Source organism: Protopterus annectens, chromosome 10.part0 (genome assembly GCF_019279795.1).
Source record: "Protopterus annectens isolate FY-2018-M chromosome 10.part0, PAN1.0, whole genome shotgun sequence".
Classification (NCBI taxonomy): domain Eukaryota; kingdom Metazoa; phylum Chordata; order Ceratodontiformes; family Protopteridae; genus Protopterus; species Protopterus annectens.
This window is the reverse complement of record NC_056744.1, coordinates 1679396826-1679421558: the sequence shown is the minus strand read 5'-3', so window position 1 is coordinate 1679421558 and position 24733 is coordinate 1679396826. Positions and strand designations below refer to the sequence as shown.

The 24733-nt window shown below is 42.9% G+C and overlaps 1 protein-coding gene across 1 annotated transcript in view; it reads right to left on the bottom strand.

The window, feature by feature from the left end:
* The window catches only part of LOC122813894 (zinc finger protein 436-like), a 181569-nt gene that overhangs the window by 130619 nt on the left and 26217 nt on the right, over positions 1 to 24733 (bottom strand). The window contains exon 2 of the mRNA XM_044086436.1: positions 23692 to 23787. Within this exon, the coding sequence (XP_043942371.1) occupies positions 23692 to 23787 (96 nt within the window). The remainder of the gene's footprint in view (positions 1 to 23691; positions 23788 to 24733) is intronic.

Below are 24733 nucleotides of genomic sequence, written 5' to 3'. Positions count from 1 at the left end.
GAATGGTGTGTAAGGCTTCGGCCAGGTCATGGTGACCAGAGTACACCATCTTCCCCTCATCCATGCCTTTGTTGGCTGCCTCAAGGAAGTCATCCAGAGTTCACTGGCATACCTCCCCTGAGGATGGCAGACTGTGTAGAGTAATGTACTTAGATTTTGTCCCTGTTAATGTGATCCACAATAATCCATTGCATGGCCTTGTGGATCAGGCTAGTTAGGCCGATGGGACTTTCATTTCCTGGATCAGTGAACACTCCACCTTGGTGTGAAGGGATGACAGTGGATGTCCACCACTTGGCTGTGACATAGACAGTACTCAGGCTGTGGGTGTGTAGAGTGCATAGTGATGCTGCCAGTTCATGCCTGGGTTCATGTGGTTTGCAGCCTGGGATGTATTCATGTCCCATGGAGCCTGTCCTCTTGACTTTGAGAGGGCAGCATCAGATGCCCTGCTCCCTAGTGATGAGAGTTGGGTGTTCAGGTAGTAGGGATGTCCTGCTTTCCTGACGGGGGGCAGACAGGAGACATTTCCATGGAATCTATCAGCCAGTGGAGTGGCTATATCTACAGCATTTGTATATGTGGTGTCGACCACCTGTTCTGCACAGATCTGGGATCTTCCTTTGGGGATGCAGACATATGTGAGGAAGACCTTATGATTTTCTGTCTTAGATGCAGGCAATTTGAACTCAGAGTTGTCCTTAGTGGATTTAACTGGTGCTCTTATTTGTTTGTTCAGGCTAAGGAGTGATTACTCCCACTTGCGCACCTGCTCCTTCTCGGTCCTGGACAGCAATGTTATCCTTTTGGTATACAGTTATTTTTTGCAGATGTTTGCAGACAGGTTTACTCTCCCTTGCAGACAGTGATGTCCTGCCAGATATTCCTGATTCCATGCATCTCCATCTATATGCTGGCATGCTAGTTTTGTGTACATGTGGAAGTTGGTGCCTGTTCATATACTGAGGTAGGTGGCTGTTCAACTGTTTATACCATCCCTCTGGTGGTTGTGATCAGCTTGTAGGACATTTTCCTTTTACTAAGGCTAGAGGTGGGTAAGAAGAGATGGTGATATGGCATGTGACCACTTTTCTGTTGGATCTTGCCAGGGAGGATGATACTGTAGGGGTTCTGCAGTGGTTGATCATGTTGGTTACTGCCAAGTTTGACATAGGTATCACATCTTGTGGGGGAATCAAGTGGCTGTCCCAAGGATGTAGCATTGATAAGATGGGGGCATCTCTATGCATTTCTGTTCTGGCATGATTGGATTCCTAATCAATGTTTGGGTAATACACCTTTGCCAGAGGCCTGAAGGCCAAGTGAGACAGAGGCAGGTCATCTCTAGCAAGGCAGTGTGGTCTGTCAATCATATGTTCCCAGGCTGCCAGGCAGCGGATCCCCTTAGGATGACACCAGTAAGGGAGCCAAGTGTTACCAACAATCATTTTCTGTTTGTATTGAGCCACCATTATGGGTGACAGCAGACTGCTGCTTAAGGCTAGGGACATACCTACATGGAGCACATATTCAGCAAGTTGAATCATGTCTGTCTTCCTATAGTCCAGGGAGGTACATCTGGCATCGTTCACACCACCATGGACCAGGATGGAGTAATACCTGTACCTGTTGTGGGATGACTTGAGTGCATGTGTGATATGGCAGATTATGGCACCTGACAAACAAGTGACCGTGACTTTCTCCTTATCCTGCCTGGTGAGAGGCACATCTGTGTGTCTCCCAGTGTAGTCTTCCATGAGTAATATGTTGGGTGTATGGTAAGCCCTTAGTGTTTGCAAGACCCTGGTGTGTGGACTCTGCATGGTCAGTGGTGTGTAGGTCCATAGGTAGGTAGTAGGCTATCGGCCCAAGGGCTTATGTAAGCCTAGCTAACAAGGTTCTCTGGCTTATGCCATCCAAGAAAGTTATTTTCCTGTGCCACTGTCGAGCAGAGACACAGAGGTGATCCCGGAGGTGTATTTCCTATTACCCATCCACTCATCAATATTCTTCTTGAAGAGTGCTAATGAAGAACTTTGCTTGACATAGATAGGTAGACTGTTCCAAAGTATGGGAAGTCTCTGGGACAGGAATATATCCCTCCAGCATATCCCGGTTTATTGTGGTGACAAGGTTTAGTTCCCTAGAGCGTGTAGCTTGGAGGGATTGGGATTTCTTTAGGTGCAGCATGTCCAACAGCTCTAGGTTTGCCATACCTTTATATGTTAGGCAGAGATCACCTCGGAGTAGGTGATATGCTATGGAGTAAAGCTGGAGTTTTTTGAGACGGTCAGTGTAGGGCATTTGTTTGAGTCCAGTAATCCTCTTTGTGAGGTACTTCTGTGGCCTTTCCAGCTGCTGCAGATATCTTGTGAGGTACATTCCAAAAGGGGCATTGTACTCTATAATGGGTCTAATGAGTGTCAAGTAGAGGGGAACAATGACCTCTTTTTTCCTGGATGAGAACCCTTTTATGATGAGGTGTGCCATGTAGAAGGGCTTTCTGACCACTGTGGCGATGTGACTATCAAAGGAGATACTACTGTCCACCTAGGTTCCAAGGTTTCTTATCACACATTCAGTGTTAAGTAGATTGCTGCCTATGTGGTAGTTCATGGGTACAGAGTTTTTACCAAAAGGGATGGCACTGCACTTTTTGGCATTGAGCTTGAGGCCATGGCTCTGATACCAGGCATCTGTCTCAGCGAGGCCCTTCTGTAGGATGTCCACATCATTTGGTGGCTTGACTATGGCTCCTTGTTTGCAGTCATCTGTGAACTTCATTAGCCAGAGGCCTTCTGTGTTTGATATCTACTTCTCTGAAGTACAGGCTAATAGGAGAGGTCCCAGGACTGAACCCTGTGGTACTCCACTTGTCACTGGTTTGAGGTCAGATTTGGAGTCTGTAACTTTTACAGTGTGGGTTCTGCCAGTGAGCCAGTTGGAAACCCATCTTGTGACGTAGGGATTTATACCTAGTTTAGCAAGTTTAGCTATAATTCCAGAATGGGGGATGGTGTTGAAAGTCTTGGCGAGGTCAAGATAGGCTGTGTGAACCACCTTACCCTCATCTATGGCTTTGGTGACTACCTAAAAGAAGTCGATCAGGTTCAAGAGGCATGATCTACCTTTCACAAACCCGAACTAGGTGGGATCCAGAGTTTGGAGATTACCAATGTCTTTGTTTATGAGTGCCATGATGATACATTCCATGGCCTTGCAGACCAGGCTTGTCAGGCTAATAGGGCGATAGTTCCTGGGATCAGTGGTAGCTCCCCCTTTGTGGAGTGGGATAACTGTTGCTGTGCGCCATTCAGTGGGCACAAAGCCTGATGCAAGGCTATTACTGAGCATGGTGCTTAGGTGGGGAGCCAGTTCGTTTTGAAGTTCATGTAAAATGCAGCCTGGGATGTTGTCCGGTCCCATGGATGTTGTGTTTTTGGCTTTAGAGAGTGCAGCTTTTACCTGTGTAGTTGTGATTACAGGGACTCTGCATTCTTCCTGTATAGATATGGGCCCTTTAGGGGGTGGGGGGGGTAAGGTTAGCACTGACCCTATCTGCCAGGATGTTGGCAATATCAGTTGGTTCTATAATTCTTGTACCATTGTGCTGTAACTCAGAGCAGATCTGGGTGTTGCCATCAAGATTCTTGACATAGCTATAGAATGCTTTGTGGTTGTCCTAGTGGCGATTTTGTTTTCGTAGCTAGCTTTGGAGGATCTTATAAAGGGATCTCAGCTTCTTGCTGAGGCGGACCAGGGAGCTCCTCCACTCATGGAATTTTACTCTCTTTTGCAACAGTTTCTTCCTTCTGTTGTACAGTTTGTTTATAAGCAGAGGACCACCAGATTGGCTTCCTTTTTTTTGGAGGACAGCGTCTTGATTCTGTTTGGGATAGTAAGATCCATGCACTCATGTAAGTGCTTGTAGAGTGCATCTATGTAGGATTCAGCAGCTTTAACTGTACTGTTCATCTGCATGGGTGTCATGAAGTTCACCACTTCTGCCTTAAGAAGCATGAAGTTGGCTTTGGAAAAATTTATTACCGTGGTTTCCTTAAAGGGGGGTGGGGGCAGGATGTGGATATCAAGGGTGATTAGCTTATGGTCACATTGGACCAATGAGGAGTTGACGTCAGGTGTGGAACACTGGTCACTCATGTTGGTAATGACTAGGTCTAGGATATTGTTGCCCTTGGCGGGGGTGTGGATAAGTTGATCCAGGGCACTGGAGTTCATGAATTCCAGAAAGCATTGAGCTAAGGAGTTGGTACACAAGTAGTTTTCCCAGTTAATGGTGGGGTAGTTGAAGTCACCCATTATTAGGGTGTTTGGTTGAACCCTAATATTTTCTAGTACATCAAGAAAACAGGAGTGGGAATCCTGGGGCATGGTGGGGGATCTGTAGCAAGCTACAATTTGGATTGCAGTTTTGCCCAGAGTTAGTTGCACTTGGATAACCTCGGATTCATTATGCTGAGCAACTAGCCTGGAGGTGTGGATATCCTTAATGAATATGGACACACCTCTGCCTTTGGTGTTTCAGTCCAGGTTACATGGCCAAAAAGTGTGGTACGAGTTATAGCCTGGTAGTGCAGGGGTGCTCTCTGGAGCCTTGAACCGGGTCTCAGTCACTGCACAGATATCGGTGTTCTCCATTTTAAGGAGTGCCTCGAGTGAGTGCATTTTGAGATTTTGACTTCTAGCACTGAGTAGCATTACCCTCAGTTTTTGCTTGCCTGTTCCTGTTAGTGGTGAATTTGTCATTTGAACCTTGCCTAAAAAAGGCACTATAGGGGCGGCAAGAGCCTTAGCCAGTATCCGGAATCCCAGGGGCGACAGGTGCAGGCCATCTGTGGCAAAGCATTGTGGTCAGTCGACCATGTCATCCCAAGCAGACATATACTGGATCCCCTTAGAATGACACCAGAAGCTTTGCCAATTGAAGTCAATCATTTTGTCCTTGTACTGCGATATTATTCTGAGCAATGGCAGAATGCTACTCAGGGCTAGGGTCATACCTGCCTGGACTACAAGATCGGAGAGCTCTTCCATGACTCTTTTCATGTAGTCCAGGGAGGTACGTCTCAGGTCATTCACACCAACATGAATGAGTCATATTTGTACTTGTTGTGGAGTGACCCCAGTGCATGGGTTATGTGGCGGATCCTGGCACCTGACAGGCAGCTGACAGTAACATTCTCCTTGCTTAGCCTGCTGAGTGGGACATCAGTGTGCCTGACTACAGAGTCACCTATGACTAGTGTGTTGGGTAAGTTGTTTTGCTTTATTGGCTGTGGATGAGTGGCACACTGAGTCTTTGGGCTATGTGTCATTTGGGTTGTGTTGGGGGAATAGAGGTTGCTTGCGTTTCTGCTTTGGAGGTCTCTATTGCTTAGACAGATTATTATTGAGAGCCTCCATGAATGCAAGTGAAGCACAATAAGAGAAGCTGATAATTCCACAAATTTATTCTTCCAATAAATGTTAGTGCTTTCGGCAGGTTAAATAACCCACCTTCATCAGACAAACAATCTCATCCTAATGGATAATGTTATTATTAAACACATGTTTTAAGACTTGATAAGGCACAAAGGTGAACGCCTTTACCTCATAAAAATGTTCTGTTTAACCTACCTATAAAACCTCACTAAATAGATAGGATTTACCAGTTATTGCCATGTAAGAGCATGTTATAATACTAACAGGACTAACCACAAATTAAATAAAATATAGATATAGATTATTCTTAAATAAGAATTTTATTGTGGTTTTTTATTTAATTTGAGGTAAAGGCGTTCACCTTTGTGCCTTATCAAGTCTTAAAACATGTGTTTAATAATAACATTATCCATTAGGATGAGATCTTTCAAATCTATATAATAACACTGAATATGTTTTGAACAGACCTAATAATACCCATTTTTTAGACAGGTCTTCTTAAATATGTATTTTTTGCTGCTATTTTTGTTGTATTTAGGCTTTATAAAATGGGGCTTTAAAGTATTGTAATTTATTTTATTTTATATACAGTGTGGATTTTATGTTTGGTAATATGTATTAACACAACATTTAATAATAGCGGATGTGAAGTCTGCAATTAATTTACAGTTCCCACTGTTTTAAACTGGAGCGGAATGCTTGCTTTTATGATTGGCTAACGTGAACTGTATGTAGCTATTTAAACAGCAGTGTAAGTCATCCCACTGTTTATCTGATGAAGGTGGGTTATTTAACCTGCCGAAAGCGCTAACATTTATTGGAAGAATAAATTTGTGGAATTATCAGCTTCTCTTATTGTGCTTCACTCGCCTTCTTGTTTTTTCACTAGTTTGTGAGCTTTTTGTTTCTTTAAGCCTCCATGAATGCTTTTGTGTTACTATGTGTGGATTTTGGTGGTGTAGGTTTAGTGCCTCAAGATGCCCAGATTCATCAGATAGACAGGCGAGAACACTGGGAGCGGACCATTGGACATGCCTGAATAAAAATCTATTTTCCTCTAGATAAATGAGGAAAGTGAGTACAAGAGCTGTTTTTCTCTAAACAAGTGAGAAAAGGAAGTACAAAAGCTGTTTTCCTTTAGGTAATGAGGAAGGTTGAGTGCTATAGCAATTAGTAGCTTATTTACAAGTGCTGAGCACGAATAAGCAAATTTAAGTGCTAAAACTAAGAATCTGTATCTGCACTAGACGAATTACAGGACAGAAACAAGTGCAAATGCAGGTTTTCAAATCAAAAAGTTGAGAGAGATGGAAATGATTGCCCAAAAGGCCAAACTACAATTTCTGGGCCAGAACCACTCCTTATGTGGTAGACAGGTTACATAGTGCTTACCACTTCCACTGATGAGATAGAAGGCTTCCCTCCAACACAGAAAGGCTTGGGGGGCTCAGAAGCTTACATACAGTCCTGGATACAGCAAATCTGTATCTGGAACACTAGTTACAGGAAAGTTAGGAAACAGGCTTACAGTATTTTTTACAGAAATGTAGCTAAAACAGCAGTAAAAACAATTCACATGCAGTGCAAGCTAGCACACTTGAGTATGTAGCAATATTAGACCAAACACAGTTTAAAAATGCAATTAAATTAAAAATGACTAAAAGCAAGTGCAGGAGTAGTTTATTAGATATAATATGATAAAGAAATGGGAGTGTCCCAGATCAAATCTACAGTGGGGTGGGCAACTCTAAGAGCCACCAAATTTAAACTACAAGCCAGAAATAGGGAGGGTGGGTGGAGCAAAACACTTTCAGCAGAAATCTGAAAAACTGTAAGCAACAATTAACAGTACAAACTCTAAAACCAAAAAAATATACTCAGCTCTGTATATTTCCAGATAGATTGAAAAGCAGTCTCTTAGAACACAGATTCCAGCAGTGAAATGCAGGTTGTTACTAACAGGTCTAATTTTATGCAAGTGATCCTTGAGTTAGATAACACACAAGCTGTAAAAAACAGTTATACCAACTGAAGACACAGCAGAAAATAGGGGGAGGTGGGGAAAACACTTTCAGCAGAGATCTGAAAAAACTATAAGCAACAATTAGCAGTACAAATTCTAAAACCAAAAAAATATACTCAGCTGTGTACATTTCCAGACAGATTGAAAAGCAGTCTCTCAGAACACAGGTTCCAACAATGAAATGCAGGCTGTTACTAACAGGTCAGGTTTGTGGAGTTGTCATGTGTTTTTGCCTCTGAGGTGTCCTTTGGGTTTTTGTTTTGTTGCAGACCTCCACTTACATGGGTGTGTGTTGTGTATTTGCAGGTGATGTTACTGACTCCATACACTGCATGGCACCTATGTTACTGCACAATTTGATCTGATGTGCACATTTTCCATTTGTCTGGCCAGTGGGTCCCATTCCCCTTCCCCTTATGTGTGTCTCTTTATCTTTCTGTAGCTAAGTCACAGGCTTTGCCTACAGTGGTTGCTGTTACATATTTGTAATTCTGGTGTGAGCGGGGTGAATGCTGTAACATCACACAAAAGATTACAGATTTCACATCTCTGAGTGTACCTATTTAGCAGGTTGTCCATCATTGCACCACTACATTTGCTGTGGTCCTCAGACGGTTTGTGTTACTATATGTTACTATGAGGTTAATGTTGGCCTAGCTATCCAACTGTCATAGACTGACATCTGGACAGACCCATATATGTCAGACAATGGCCCACACATGGGGACAGGGTGTTAACACTGTTCTGCCAGACAGTTGGGAGACCAGTTTGATATTTGCTTGCTTTTTGTTATGGTATCACGTCTACTTCAACACAGTCTGCCACTGTTGTTATGACATGACCCTTTCTTGTTTTGCAAATAGTTGGCAGGCAAATGCAATGTTAAGACAAGCAGAACAAATATACAAGGCATACTTGTGCTCCTTCTGTTATGGCCTGTCACTCCAGGGGCCATTGGCAGGCTTTTATAACCTGGCAGTACACTGACCTTTGGGTATTTGCTGTCCTACTAGCCACCATACCTCCCAACTTATTAGAGCCAGAGATCTGGACGAAGCCATAAGTAATTTGGGGACAAAGGCCTACATATAGGGACCATTGTTAAGTATTGGCCTTACAAACCTAGAAAGGTGATACAATAACAGGTTTTGCATTAGCATGCATTTCCCTGAAGGGTATGAAGTCTCACACTACAATCTGTCATTATTTTCTGACTTTAGTCTTTTGTGATTTGGTAATGGATTTGCCAGAAAAGCACAATTTCATGATAAAGAGACCATAAATATGACTCAAACCTCTGGACGTTCTGCAAAAAGTTTGTACAGCTGAGGGGTATGCTGAGGGGTATGCTAGGCACTGTATAGGTTACTCGGAGCTTTGTACTGTCCATATGTGTGGCCCCCTGTCCCTGACCTGTCCAGCTTTCCTGCAGTAACAGATATTGATGTTTAGACAGTGTGTACAACTCCTATCATAGCTGTATTTGACATGCAAAGTAGTTGGCACTGCAGTTCTTGGAACATGGACCCTGTCAACCACAGTACTGTACCTAGGCCACTAAGACATGACAGCCAGGAGTAAGTACAGGCCACATACTGACAGTATTAAACCACACATATACATAGCTCATTGACCTCTGCATATTGTGGGCATGCAACACGTTATCAATGTGTCTGGGACAGCCCTGGGTATGTGTGCTCTGCTGCTAATACCCTACAAACATTAATGTTACTGCTTTTCTATGGGAGCATGGGTGTGGGGGGGGGGGGCACAACTGTCCACATTTGCACATACTGTGCTGATGCTCCCTTTTACATTTTGGTTCCATTTAACATAGTATTGTACCTATCTTGGTGAATACAGGCATAACACTAAAGACCACAGGTTAGACTGTAATGGCAGACATTTGGGTTTCAGACTTCTTACCCTTCAGAGCCTTACTGCAACTGCAATACCTGCTGTGATACCACTGTGCAAGTCTGCATGGGAATGTTTCATCATTGTCCCCATTTGTGGGCCTTTGCGAGACATTTGTTTATGGTTTTCTACAGCTGACTTACTGGTTGAGGCTGAAAGGTGAGTATGGGACCCCAACATTGACATCCATGCATGTGACCTATGACCCCCAGTTAGTTAGACTCCCACATATACTGCAGTGAGATTTGTCACCTAGGGGACTACTGCATACTCTGGGGAAGCCAGTATTGGGTGGACATTTCCTATTCTCCCCCACAGCTGTCAGTTGTCTGCTGCTATTCTGATTGGCCACCCTATTCCATTGCATGCATGCAGTGATACCATAGCTATGCTCCATTCACTTATTGTTAAGAAGACTGACTTACCTTGTGCCTGTGGCAGTTGTGAGGATAGTGCTTGAGGGCTGGCTCTGTTAGATGCATGCAGTACACAGCCTATACATGGTAAGATACACGTAGTGTGATGTGTGTGGTATCCATTTTACTGTGTGTGCGAGTCAGAGAGAGGTGTCCATCCCTGGATCTCTACAGTATCAGTATGTGTGCTATGCACTGTCTCTTTGCCAAGGCCTGGGCATACTGGGCACACCATCTGCCTACAGGGGCAGGCTCAGGGGGTTGCTCTTCCAAATCCCCCTGTGCCTGTGGTGGCCTTGGCAATGGTGGGGGTCTGTGTGGGCCTTCCATGTGATGTTCCTGCCATAGCGGTTTCTGCAGGATCATATTGTGTAGCATGGCACATACTATGAACATGTGTGCACGTGTAGCTGGAGAGTACTGCAGGGCTCCACCAGATATGTCAAGGCAGTGGAACTGAGACTTGAGCATCCCAAACACATGCTCTATAATCTTTCTGGTTTGTGCATGTGCCTCATTATGTGTGTGTGTGTGTGTGTGTGTGTGTGTGTGTGTGTGTGTGTGTGTGTGTGTGTGTGTGTGTGTGTGTGTGTGTGTGTACATTTCTGATGGATGTCATCATCCACAGCCAGCATACCCCACCAGATGGCCATACAGGATATCACCCCTGGCAAATGCCTGGTACAGCTGTGAGGCATGCCAGATGTGGGAGTCATGATATCTACCAGGGCTGCCAGCACACACATTCATAATAATGCCCTGGGCATTGCACACAACCTGGCAGTTAGAGTGGTAACCCTTGCGGTTGACAGACTCTACCCTCTTCACCAGGTGGTGCCTTGATGTGGATGTGAGTGCAGTCTATGGCACTCAGTACCTCTGGGTAGTCTGCTACATGGTGGAAGAGATGCATACTGCTGGTCATCTCCTCAAAGGTGCTGGGAAAATATATGTGCTCACCAGCATGTGTTCATGTGACATCCAGGAACTTTAGTACCCTGGATGCAGATGCCTGTGAGACCCCCATGATGTCCCCAGTAGGTCTTTGGAAGGTACCTGTAGCTAATATTCTTAAGGCTACACATACCTTGGTATCCACTGGGATGGGCTCCCCTCTGTTGGCTCTGGGTCTGAGGTGTGGCTGGCACAGCTCAATGAGTTGCTGAAGTATGTCCCTGTCCACCCTGTAGTGCTCTAGTATCTCCAGATCATGTAACCCCTGGTAGGTTACCCTGGGTCCGAACACTCTTCTCCTCCTCCTCAGTCTGGGACGGTAGTCAGCATTATCCTTCTCACCGTGCTCAGCCTCTAGCACATAATGATGTATCAAAGCAGCAGCAGCCCCTAATATTTTGTCAGTTAAAATTCCCCAGAGTGTGTACACCAATGGTGCAGAGTTTGTGTGAAAAACAGACTGACTGGTGTTTGCATAGTTTATACTGGTATGCTGCAGATGCTGCCTGCATGATTGGCTGACTATGATACATTCCACCTGCCAGCTATATTATTTGTACTCGAGTGCCTTTACTCTGCTATTTTCCATTTTTTTTCTTCCCATTTCCGTCCCTTCTAAGCCCCGTGGCAGGCCGTGCAAACCCACTGCAAAAATGTAAAACACTTCTGCTAGTTACTTTTTTTAATTTTATTTCCATTGTGTTTAAGCCCCGCTGTGAGCTGCGCAAACACATGCAGCTAAACTAAACAGTATTGAGCAGAAATGGCCCTCCCGTGGACACGAACATGCTCAACATTTCTTGACCTAGCTAAGCACAGCTAAGCAGCCTCAGACACACACCCTTGCTTAGCTGAGTGTAAATAGAAGCTGCAAAGCTCCAGTCTGCTTACACCAAGCATGACACACCCCCTTTTCATGTCAGCTGCTTCTCCTGCTTACATTACAGCATTACAGCTCCTACACAGTTAGGTGCAGGTGGACACGGTCTCCCATTTTGCTATTCAGTAAATGTAGCTCATTTGCATACCCCACTGCCTTAGTCCCTTGTTTCACCACTACACTGGAGCCTCTCTCTTTAGCTACCACTGTTACCTGTTACTGTTTTGGTTCTGCGTACTACCCACTATAATGGCAAAATTTATATTTCACATAAAATTGTCTTTTTATATTTGTTTTTAATTTTCTGCACAATCTTGTTTGTACACCACTGCGGTCTGCTTAAACGGCTGAAATCCACAAAAAAAAAAGATTATAATTTTGACATGGTTTTCTATGTCAATGGCCAAATTTTTGGCCATTGGAATGCCTAGTGCTCATAATACACGCTTTACTTTGAGCTTTCATGCCCCCGTTTTGAGTTTTGCAGAAATGTACACGGTTAGTAACAGATACATTTCTGCAGCGGACACTGCTCTGACAAGGATGCCTGTCTGCTTACTGAAGGTTTTCAGCAGCAAATGAGGTAATTAGCATTATTCAGTGGTGTCCATGTTAGAATAGTGGTGGGAGGTTTGTGCACACCCCCAGACTTGTTTACTGGATCGCTCAGCAGCCATATTCCATGCAATAGCTGCTACACTACTCTGACACGGAGAATTGCTCTGTGTAAGCTTTACTGAATCCTGGGGTTTGTGTTTAAATGTTAGGAAAAAAAATAACATTTTATTTATTATTTATTTGTCCTTTGTCAACCTGGTTAGTCCACTGGGCTGGGGGCCCATTTTTAGCAGAGACCCAGGGAGAAAAGCTCCACATACACATGATAAAAAAGACGATGCAAAAAAATAATATACATATATCATAACAAATCCAAGTTACATTGCGAGTTTAAAAACATAAAAAAGGGCAAGATAAAAAGACGTGAATAACCACATTAATGCCTTGTAGATAATCATTAAAAGTATCGACAAAGATACACAAACACATGATGCCAAAAAATAATTATACACATATATCACAACCATACCAAGTTACATTGCAAGTTTAGGAACATTAAAAAGGGCAAGACAGAGAGACGTGAGTAGCAACATTAATGCCTTGCAGAAATCATTAAAGGTATGCATTTTGTGCATGTACAACACCAAAATGATAGTGGCACAGTTGGTGGAACAAAAGAATAGAAAGTGGAGTGTAGAGAAGACTGAAGAATAATTGATGAAACAGAGAACAGCAAAGAATGGCAGTTGTGTTAGTTATAGTGGGGGGAGTGGAAGGGGAGGTGGTAAAGGTAGATAGAGTTGAGAGAAGGAAATGAGGAGGAAAGAGTTTGAGTGGCCAGGGAAATAAGAAGTAAAATAGGGGGGGGCAACATTGGGAAGAAAGTTTAGTTTTACAGAGAGCTCAGTGGTGTAGCTATGGATTCACAGGATTGTAAATATATACAATGTTTGAAGGGAATAGTTCTGGTGTGTTAGTGGCAGATTAGGTGGGTGGTGACAGTTGCAGGACAGAGAGTTGTCCAAGTATTTTTTTAGTTCTTTTTTGAATAGGAGCAAAGATTGGACATGTCGTATGTTAGATGGGAGTTTGTTCCAAGTTTGAGATATGGAGCATTTATAAAGTAACCTACCAATAGTTTTGTTGGACTTGCAGGTGTTCAGTAGTGCTTGGTCAGTGCTACAGAGGTATCGTACAGGTATGTAGAGGGATAGGAGGGTGGACAGAGAGGGACAGTTTTCGGGTTTGTAGAAGAGAATGTGCAATTTGTAGCTGTGAAAGTTGGAGTAGTTGTGGGAACTTGAACCACTGAAGTTTTTTTAGTGTGAGGCAGTGATGGGATTTGTCGGGGAGATTACAGGCAAATCTGGCTATCTGGTTGTAAGCTTGTTCTAGTTTGGTTAGGAGATTTGCTTGGATGCGTGTGAATATAGGGAAGCATATAGTGGGCAGGGGAGAAGATAAGCTTGTGCAAGTGAGGTCCTAGCGGTGTTAGTTGAGAATTTTGTGTGTCTATACAGCAAATCTAGTTTTTGATTGGTCTTTTTGATGGACTGTTGGGTGTGATGGTCAAATTTCAGTTGGTCATCAATAGTAATTCCTAGAAGTTCTGTAGTTGAGTCTGCATAGATATTGGTGTTGTCAAGAGAAAAAGAGACTGAAAGATGTTTTAAGATGGGATAAAGATTTTGGGAGGAAAAGGAGTTTTTTTTTTGGATTAAGAATTAGTTGGTTGTCAATTAGCCAGTGTTCAATGATATTAAAGGAAGTCTGTGTGAGAGAGTGCAAGTCAGTGGGGTTGTCAGAGAGGGTGATAAGGGTAGAATCACCCGCGTATTGGATTAGTGAAGATGAGTTACAGACAGAGCGAAGATTGTTACTGAAAATATTAAAGAGAAGGGGGCCAATGATGGATCCTTGGGGACACCAGTTTGGATAGGTGAATAGAAAGTCTGTCATTTAAAAGACTGATGTCGGTTGTTGAGATAGCTGGAGAACCAGAGGATAGTGGAGGTGTAGAGGTTAAGTTCAGATAGTTTAGAGAAGAGTTTAGGGTGGGAGATGGTGTCAAAAGCTTTAGAGAGGTCAAGGCACACACATGATACGAGTTTACTGTTGCCCCTTCCTTCTGCTACAGTCTGGGTAAAAGATAGCATGACTGTGGATGTGCTGTGGTGAGGTCTAAATCTATGCTGAGGGGGTATAAGGAGGTTTTCATGAAGTAAATTGGATACAAGTTGCCTATGAATGTATTCCTTGAGAATTCTTGAGAGATGGGCAAAGATAGCTATGTGTCAGTAATTGGTAGGTTCGATGGAGTTACCTCCCTTGTGAAGTGGAATAATATAGTAGGATTTCCAGATCTCAGGGATTGAGGACTCTTTGACAGAATGGTTAATAAGAACTGTGATGGGATATGCTACAGAGTCAGCAGCAAGTTTAAGAAATTGTGGGGGTAGGTTGTCAAAAGAGGGTGAACAAGGTTTCAATTTTAGCAGGAGCAATTTGATATAGGCAGATGAAACAGGTTTCATGGAGAAGGCTGATTGGGGCTGGGTGATTTAGGGGATTAAAGGTAGTTCTTAACTGTAGTCTGGGGGATTATTTTTCTGATAGAGTCTATAAAGTAGTTATTTTGAAGATTGGCAGTTTCAAGATGGGTTTTGTCAGGGAAGGAGCTGGGGGTGGAGGGTTTACTAGGATGGAATATACTGTTCATTAGTGTGCCAGAATTTTTTTGGATTAGAAAAAGTACAGTTTTGTACCTACCATAAATGTAGATGTTTGAGTGCTAATACAGCTGCAGTCATAACAGATGGGTTCTCCTGCCATCAGGCGGGTCCTCGGTTGGCCGAATTCCAAAGTCTAGGTCCGGCGTCGGTTGTCGTCGCTTCTTCCCTGACGTCAGTGCGACAGGGGTATAAAGGAACCAGCCGATGCCATTTTCTTCAGTTTTTCTTGCCCCAGATGTCAGGTGCCCCCAGAAGGAAGGCAATACATAAATTTGTGTAATAATGCAGTGCAATATAATCAAAATACAGTAGTTGCAAGCAAATACATCATAAATGAATACCCCAATCAGGTTGTATGAGGATGTGTTAGCCTATAGGCCTGTCCCAAGAGAGGAAGGAGGGAGGGAAACCTGGACTGCAGCTGCATTAGCACTCAAACATCTACATTTATGGTAGGTACAAAACTGTACTATGTTCATCGTGCATACAGCTGCAGTCATAACAGATGGGTAGAATCCCAAAGCTAAGAAAGGGGTGGTAGGCACTAGGTGGAACTAGGAGGAGCCAAAATGCCCTGCAAGACTGCAGTGGCAAAGCCTGCTCTAGATTTGGAGTATAATGGTAGGTTGTAGTGCTTGGAGAAGGTATGCACAGAACTCCAAGTGGCTGCTTCCAAAATATCCTTGGTAGGAACTCCTCTGAGGAAAGCTGCAGAGGTGGCTGTGGCCCTGGTGGAATGAGTTATAATGCCTGTAGGTACAGTTTTGCCATGAAAGGAATAGCAAAAGCGTATGCAGTGGGCTATCCATTTTGAGATTGTTTGTTTGGAAATTGGCTTTCCTTGAGCTCCTACAGCATAGGACACAAAGAGCTGTTCTGATTTTCTGAAAGGCTTTGTTCTGTCCAAATAATAACGCAGTTGTCTGTGGATGTCCAAGGAATGTAGTAATCTCTCCCTTTGTTTTGAGGATTAGGATAAAAGTAGGTAAATGTATGGCCTGATTTAAAGCTACCCTGGATACCACTTTAGGTATAAAGGACGGGTTGGTTCGTAAGGAAACTCTGTCCTGATGGAAGATGATAAAAGGCTGGACAGCCATGAGAGCCTGTAGTTCTGAAACTCTACGAGCTGATGTGATAGCCAGAAGGAAAGCTGTTTTCCAGGACAAATATTGCAAATCTGATGAGGCAGCTGGCTCAAAGGGAGGCAAGGTCAGTTTTTCCAGAATGAAATTAAGATCCCAAGCAGGTATTGGTTGTTTCCTTGGAGGTCTTAGATTCTTAGCCCCTCTGAGGAACTGTCTTAAGAGAGGGTGAGAGAATAAAGGTGGATCAGTGATGTATTCTGCAGAAATGGCTGAGGCATGGATTTTGATGGAGGAGAATGAAAGTCCACTGCTTAGCAGCTCAGCCAAATATTGTAGTATTTGAGGTAAATTCAGTTTTCCAGGATCCTGGCCCTTTTTCTCATTCCAGACACAAAACCGTTTCAATTTTTTGGAGTAAGCTTTTCTAGTTGATGGCCTTCTGGCCTCCAAAATGACATCCTGCACCTCCTTGGAGAGTAGGGCCTGTTGTGATGCTAAGGAATCTTCCATGTGGCTAGATTGAGTGTTTTTAGCTGGCTGTGAAGAGTTTTGAAGCTGTGCTGAGTCAGAAGAAGAGGCATTAGAGGCAGGGTCCATGGTGGGGAATGCGTCAGGCTCCTCAGGAGTGGGTACCAGTGTTGCCTTGGCCAGTCCGGAGCAATGAGAATCATCTTTGGTCTGTCTGCTCTGGTTTTCAATAGAACTTTGGGCAGCAGAGGAAGAGGTGGGAAGGCATAAACTGTCATTGATGTCCAACTGAAAGAGAGAGCGTCCACTCTCCAGGCCTTTGGATGGAAAATCCTTGAGCAGAATTTTGTCAATTGGTGATTTTTGTGGGAGGCAAAGAGATCTATGTCTGGCCTTCCCCATTCTTGGATTATTTCTGTAAAAACTTTTGGATGCAATTTCCATTCGTGTGGATCTGTCATATTCCTGCTTAGGTTGTCTGCCAGTGTGTTTTCCTTGCCTGGCAAGTACTGTGCTTGTAGTTCCATTTGTAAGTCCATGGCCATGTTCCAAAGTGACATGGCCAGTCTGCATAGGGGGTAAGACTGTGTTCCTCCCTGTTTGTTTATGTACCACATAACTGTGGTGTTGTCCGTTCTTATCAATAGTTGACCTGGTTGTAGAAGGTCCTTGAAAGCTATAATAGCATTTATTACTGCTAACATTTCCTTTTGATTGATGTGAAGGTGCTTTTCTTTTTGGGACCATTTGCCCTGAATGCACCGATCTGTCATGTCGCCCAGGCGTAGTCCGAGGCATCTGTTGTGATGACTTGATTTGCTTGAGGCTTGCTGAATGGAAGGCCTGTGTTTGTTTGACATGCTTGAGCCCACCACAGAAATTCCTTTTGCAGACATGGAATTAGTGGTATTATTGTTTCCAAACTGTGGCTGTGTTGAGACCATATGTTTTTCAGGTACCATTGTAGGTTCCTCATATGCAGCTTTGCACATGGGATTAGTAAGATGCAAGATGCCATGAATCCCACAGCCTGCAGGATTTTCCTTGCAGTCAGCCTGGTGCAATTTGCTAGTGCTCTGAAGTATTGAATTAGTTGCCCCTGCTTCTCTGGCGTGAGGTAGGCCATCTGGGTGTTTGTGTCCAAATTGGCACCCAGGAAAATTATCTTCGAGAGGGTATTAGCCTTGATTTCTTTTTGTTGACTGTGTATCCCAGAGAGTTCAACAACATTATTACATAAGCCAGATGTTTCAGAAGAATGTGCTTGCTGTCCGCTTGGATCAGGCAGTCGTCCAAATAGGGGTATATTTGTATCCCTTGAAGTCTGCAGTAGGCAATTACTGATGCCAGGCATTTTGTGAATACTTTGCGCAGTAGATAAGCCAAAGAGCAATACAGAGAATTGATAATGGGTTGAACCTGCAAGAAATCTGAGGTACCTTCTGCAACTTTGTCTGATTGGGACATGCAGGTATGCCTCCTTGAGGTCCAATGTTACCAGCCAAGACTCCTTGCCCAGCATGGGAAGAAGTTGCTGTAGAGTGAGCATCTTGAATTTTGGTACGAGTAGAAATGTGTTTAGGATGGATAGGTCCAAAATAGGTCTCCAATCTTTTCCCTTCCTTGGTACCAGAAATAGCCTGGAATAAAAACCTTGACCTTGTTCGTGCGTAGGTACCTCTTGAATAGCTTTCATGTTTATGAGATCTGTAATTTGCCTTTGTGCCTCTGCCCCTTGATTGTGTGGCAGGTTTGACATGCATCTCATTTTTGGAAGGGTGTAAAAATGGAATTTGTAGCCTCTGTTTATAATGTCCAGGATCCATTTATCCTTTGTGACAATATGCCAATTTTTTGAAAATAATGCCAGCTTTCCTCCTAAGGGGGCTGCCATTTGAGACTTGCTTGGCATGCAAAGGGGAAAGTCATTGGGTTTGCTTTCTGAAAGATTGCGAGTTATCCTCACCATCTCTTTGTGTAGGAGCTTGCCATTGTCTGCCTCTAAACGATCCTTGGGATTGTCCTCTGCCCCTCGGACGCCTGTATCTGCCTCTTTGGGGTCTGTCCGTGGCAGGAAAGGACCAATTTTTGGAAGGCCAATTTCTACTAAAACGTGGGGGTTGTACCTGTAGAAAATCTTTCACAGTTTGCATTGATTTAGCCTTTTCCTCCATTTTCCTTAATATCTCCTCAGCATTAGCACCAAATAGTACATCCTTTTGAAGAGGGGCGTCTAGTAATTTAGCTTGGACATGATCAGACAAGGCTTGTTCCTTGAGCCAGGCATGCCTACGTATGACTGATCCTGTAACAGCAGCTCTACATGAGGCCTCTAGAGCATCAAACCCACATTGTAAGGTATGCTTACCCACTTGTTCTGCACTATGCATCAAATCCTGCAACTCCTTCAAGTCTGGTTGTTCAGGTTGTGACATTTTACTTTTCAATTGTGATAACAAAAACTGTTGGTATTTTAGCATATGGAACTGACAGTTTAAGGCCCTCATGGTTAAGGTAGCAGAGGTATATACCTTTTTTCCCCACCTTTCTAAGGATCTGGAATCTCTCTCGGAAGGTAATGTTATTTTAGCAGTGGAGGCCTCAACTCCCTTGGGGCCCTGTGAGATGGTTTCTGGGTCAGCAGCATGGCTTTTGTATAGAAATTGGTGTGAGTCAGGAACCCCGTAGTACCTGTCAGGCTTAACTGGAGCTGGAGGTAGAGAGTCCGGGTTAAGGCAGGCCTCCAAGTAATCATCATCTAGGATGTCCAAGACAGGGGGTATAGCCAGAGGCCTGTGCTGAGGTAACAAGAGAAATTCCCTAAGCCTTTTCTTGGAATCTGAATAATCTTGGCCTTCCCAGTGGAAGTGTTCCCTTCAGGTATGCAAAGTTTCCCCAAATGAGTAATCCTCAGAGGGGGATACAGAAGGGATGGACTCCTCCGCATCAGAGTCTTCAAAAGGGGAGTAAGAATGTTCCTGATCATCAGAGTGCTCTGAAATAATGGAGCCCTGATCAGAGGAGGGGGAATCTTCCTCCACTCTGGGCCTTTTGTCCGGTGGGGGCTGAGAACCTCTGATAAGAGTAATTAAATCCTCAGCCATTTTAAGCATCTGTTTCTTAGGTATGGGGCCTGGAGATGGGCCCTGTGTAGCTTGTCTCTTAGAGTGCATGGTTGCTTTAGACTTAGTGAAAGCCTTGATGGAGAAAGAAGAGAAAGGTCTGAAGACACCTTGAGTGGAGGTAGACCTGTCCACATTCTGAGTTTCAACGCCAAGAGTGGCTTCGGTATCTGTAGTCGGGGTGTGGGCCGAGGAGCCTGCGACCTTGGGCACAGGAGACACTGCCAAAGAAGTGTTGTCGGTAGTCAGGGGCTGCGTAGGTGCCTCGCTGAGAATCAGACCACGTGTAGTCGGCTTTGGAGTGGTGTCGGTAGAGGCCACGGACCTCGTGTGTCAGTCCTTATCTTTGCGTTTTTTAGACAAAACTGGAGTTGGGAGTATACGACGACATAATATAGTTAAATGCTTTCCCAAAATAATGCTGGGCGAACTCCGCCCGACACTTAATGGTGCGTTTGTTAAATGTAGCACAAAAGCGACAGACCGAGACGTCGTGGTCTGGGCCTAAACAAGGTATACAGAGGGAATGGAAATCCTTATGCGATATTTGCTTCCCACAAGAAATACAATTATTAACTTTGTCTGACATCGGTCTGAGGCAAGAAAAGTTTCCCCAATGGGGTACTTCGCTTTCAAGAAGACTTCGGTTTCCAAATTTTCATAATCTCAGGAGCTGGCCGACCGGCACTTGCGAACTGCTTCTGTTTCGGGCACCGTGCGGCAAGAAAGACTGAAGAAAATGGTGTCGGCTGGTTCCTTTATACCCCTGTTACACTGACGTCAGGGAAGAAGCGACGACAACTGACGCCGGACCTAGACTTTGGAATTTGGCCGACCGAGGACCTGCCTGATGGCAGGAGAACCCATCTGTTATGACTGCAGCTGTATGCACGATGAACATCTGGGTGGATTGTGTTTTTTGATAGAATTTTGTTTTGTCCTGAAAAATAAGTTTTTAGTAATGTTTCTGAGTTACTTATATTTAAGGAGGAGAGAATGAGATTTTGACTTAGACCATTGTTTCCAGGTATTGTCTCTAGGTTTCACGGTGGAAAGGGTATCTTTGGAGAGCCAGGGGGTGGGATTTGTTTTGATTCTAATTTTCCTAATGGGAGCTAGGGCATTTATGTTTAGGAAAATTTTGCTAAAGTCAAGGATGGCATCATTTAGAGAAAGGTTATACAGGCGAGACCAGTTGATCAGGGAGAGTTGGTAGTTAAAAGTCTCTGCACTGAATATGGACAGGTTTCAGCACTGTCTATAGAGGTGGATTTTTGGGGTTTGAGAATGTAGCCTTAGGATCAACATAGGGAGGTGGTCACTTACTGAGTCTGGTAAGGTGGTGGGATTGTGATACTGATTGGATCTTCACTTCCAACCCCAATCAGGAATGGAGCTGGAGATTTTGTGTATGCAAGTGGGAAAAGAAATAAGTTGACTGAAGCCAAATAGGTTAATACAGGAATTGGGGAGTTTGGGGAAGAGCTTACAACAATCAATATTATCACCTAGTATGACTGTTTCATATGATATATTTTGGGAGATCCAAGATCAGATATTTTCAAGGATAGGAATTTTGTTGCCAGAGGGTATGTAGATACACAATATGGCCAGTTTTTTATGAGGGTTGAGATGATAGTTAAAAAGAGAAGTTCTGCTGGGGAGAACTCTAGGAGTGATAAGGAGAGGGGGGAGAGGTTAAGTTGTTCTGAGTATAGGATGGCGACACCTCCCCTTTTTTTTTAGAAAGTCTATCCTGCCAGAAGATGTTATATCCATGAAGTAGAATTTCAGAATTTGTAATATGTGGTTTTAGCCAAGTTTGTGAGAGAGTTAAGATGTGCGGAGAGTGGTGGGCAACCCAAGCATGAAATTCTGTTTTTTGTTTGGAAGACTTTGTAGGTTTATAGAATAGAGTGACAGGTATTTAGGTGGAGAGGAGAGGGGTTGGTACCTTGTAGGTTTGGCAGTACTTGGTAGTGATGGTGGGAGGGGCTGGACTGGGATTGTGGTGGATATCCCCATCTACTAAACGTGCAGTAGGAAATAGTGTTAGTTTGGTGAAAAAAGTAATGTAGTAGGCAGTGGACTTAAGTCAATGTTTTGGAGAGTAGACAGAAGTGTTGAAATGTTTTAATTTATGAACCTGTATGTAGGAAAAATTAAAGAAGGAGGGGGAGACAGGGAAATACGGACTTAAATAGCAGGGCGATACAGTGTGGGTAAGATTGGGTGATGTTGGAGGGTCTAGTAGGATACTGTGATAGGATGACAACCCAGAGTGGAAAAACAGGATGGGTGGTAAGAGGAGGTATAATAGCATGCTGCTATCTACTAAGTGATGTCAAAAATAAAATTGTTAATAGAGGGGTAGATTTTAAGAAATATATGGGGGTTAGCAGATAGCAAGGACATAAACAGTAGATGTGCTGAATGAGAGAGTAGATATGAGCGTGATGAGTATGGGGGTGTGTACAGTGAAATTAGCTAGCAGAGGGTATATAGAAGTGAGGATATCTTAACCAGAGCAGTCAGAGGGGAAAGCGGAGTTGTTCTTCTATGACTGCGTAGAAATAGGAGGGTGAGGTGTGAGGAGAGAGGATAGGACTTAGGAAGTGGAACAGCATGTGTTGGTGCTGAGGGATGTTATTATCTGATAATGGGAGGATTTTTGTAAAGAAAGTTGCCTATAAAAATCAGAGTATGCAGGGGTGGGTGGGAAATGAGGGCTGGGTAAAGGACTGGAGTGAGTCAATAGGGCGAACGGAGTGGGATGAGTCAAGCAAGGTATGTGCAATTAAATCAGTTGCTCTGAAGTCACATCTAAAATGTTAGCCCTTCTTGTGTTACTACTGCTTTTTTCCTTTAAAAAAGTAGTGAGAGCCCTTTTTAATTTTACCAGTCGGATGCCCAAATAAATGACCTTGTCTAAGGGCTGTGAGTGAGTGAGTCAGCTCAGAGACAGACTGGGAAGGTAGTGGGGATAAATTACATAAAAGAAAAAAAAAGATGGGTAAATGTTTCTTTAGACACTGGAAGGGCTAGAATCACAGTTTAGTGTGGAGTGTTTTACTGACTTTAAATGAAGAAACCAGAATGTTTCTACATGGGGAGGGTTGAAATCCCTGCAGCTGGCTCATGCATTTAGGTTCAGTACATTAAGGATTGCAGCAAAAAGCACAACCTACTAATGTATTTTGTATTATAATGAAACATACATTTAAGTTCTGCAAGGTTCTTCAGTACAGTTGGACATCCCACTGGCTTTACTTATGTTACTGGTGTTATTTGCCACAGGATAGGTGCCATGAATTCTATGAGAGACAGCTGGCTTGGGGATTTAAGTTCTGCAAGGTTGTTCAGTACACATCTCTTAATAGTCTTATTCACTGTGCTTAAATGACCAATTTTATTTAAAACAAATAAATAATTCCCTAGTTAATTTATCACTTCTTGTTCAAATCACATCCACACAAATAGATCAGGTGTAAGGATTAAATAAAACTTAAGTAGTTCTTTTGAACTACTGTCTAACATACACAGATCTGTTGCTCCATGGAAAAACTTTGTTTGAATACACTTTGGTCCAGTTATTATTACTGAAAACTTTTGGCTACCTTTGCAGTTGCAGTGTTCCCCCCACTACCCTATGGCCTTGAAGGTGGTATATATAAGATGAGAAGGGTGTATGGGGTCTATCCCTCACATGGCAAACTTGTAAAGAGGCTTGTGACCCTGCCAATAAATAAATAAATAAATTAATCAATTAATTATGTTCACCGACAGTGTTTGACTTTTTTTGTTCTTGACTAATGATATTTGAATGGTATTCAGTCAGTCAACATGATTCATTCAACATTATAACCTCATGAGACTTTAGGATTTCAAAATGACTAATTTCTTAATCATTGCCTCAAATCATAAAAATATACTCCAGTAAAACAAACAAGATAGTTCACATACTCTAATTACATCCAGTTAATAGTGTATGCCATGAAATTATTTTTAAATACAATGCCTACTTCCTTCAGTTTTGCTGCAGACTACTTGTACTGAAAACATTGAGAAGAAAACATAGACAATTTACTTACTTGTACCTCCAGGAATTCTGTCTCATTCTTGATCTGTAAATCTTTAAGATCTTTGACTTTTAGTTCCAGGAATGATAAAGATGCTTTCAGCTTGTCCTGCAGATTTTAATAAACTTAAATAAATAAGAGCAGCAAAATATAACCACTTTACATATGCTGGGAGGGGGGGGGCACAAAATACATAGTTGTCTATTAAACTTTACCTGGAAAGAGGAGTGTAGTGGACAAATATCCAGACAGTGGTATGTATGTTAAGAACCACAAGTTATGGCCAAAAGCAACTGGTACTTATTTTATGCACAATATTATACAACACATAATGATCACATCCTATAATCAAAAAATCAAAGCACAGAAGAAGGATAAACCCTGAAATTGGAAGTGATCTTTATTATATAACTACAAATAGAGAGGACAAAATCTAAGAAGTAAAACTGTGGAAAACAATCTCCTGTGTCATCTAGCTGCAAAAAGAATCCGGTAACAGTTGAGGGCCTCGTGGCCTCTGGCTTCCTCATTTCCTTATGAAACAGGATAAGCTACATATTTTAATACCGAGGCATCCTACATTACCCAGTACTACCTAGTATTAATTTATGACTGATCTGTGTAATCTGAATTCCACTACTTGTATTTTTTACTCTATGGTGACTTCAGTGGAGCTGCTCAGGCATCCGCACTTGATTGTGTAAAGAAATCATTTCCTTATCTTACACCTGAGCCACCACCACACCAAGCTCAAGCTGTACCTTCATGATCTTGAATAAAATCAAAATTATAAAATATTTAAACAAAAATACAAATTAAATGGAAAAACATAGGAGCCTGTATCTATATCGCTTCACGTGTGTGTGTGTATGTATGTACATCTGTGTTTTACAAATACGAAGATATACATACAGTAAATATAAATAATATATATTATATATTTATATACACACACATTTTATATATGTATATATATATATATATTTTTTTTTTTTTTTTTTTTTTTTTTACACACACACACACACACACACTATACACATACAGTGTGTGTGAG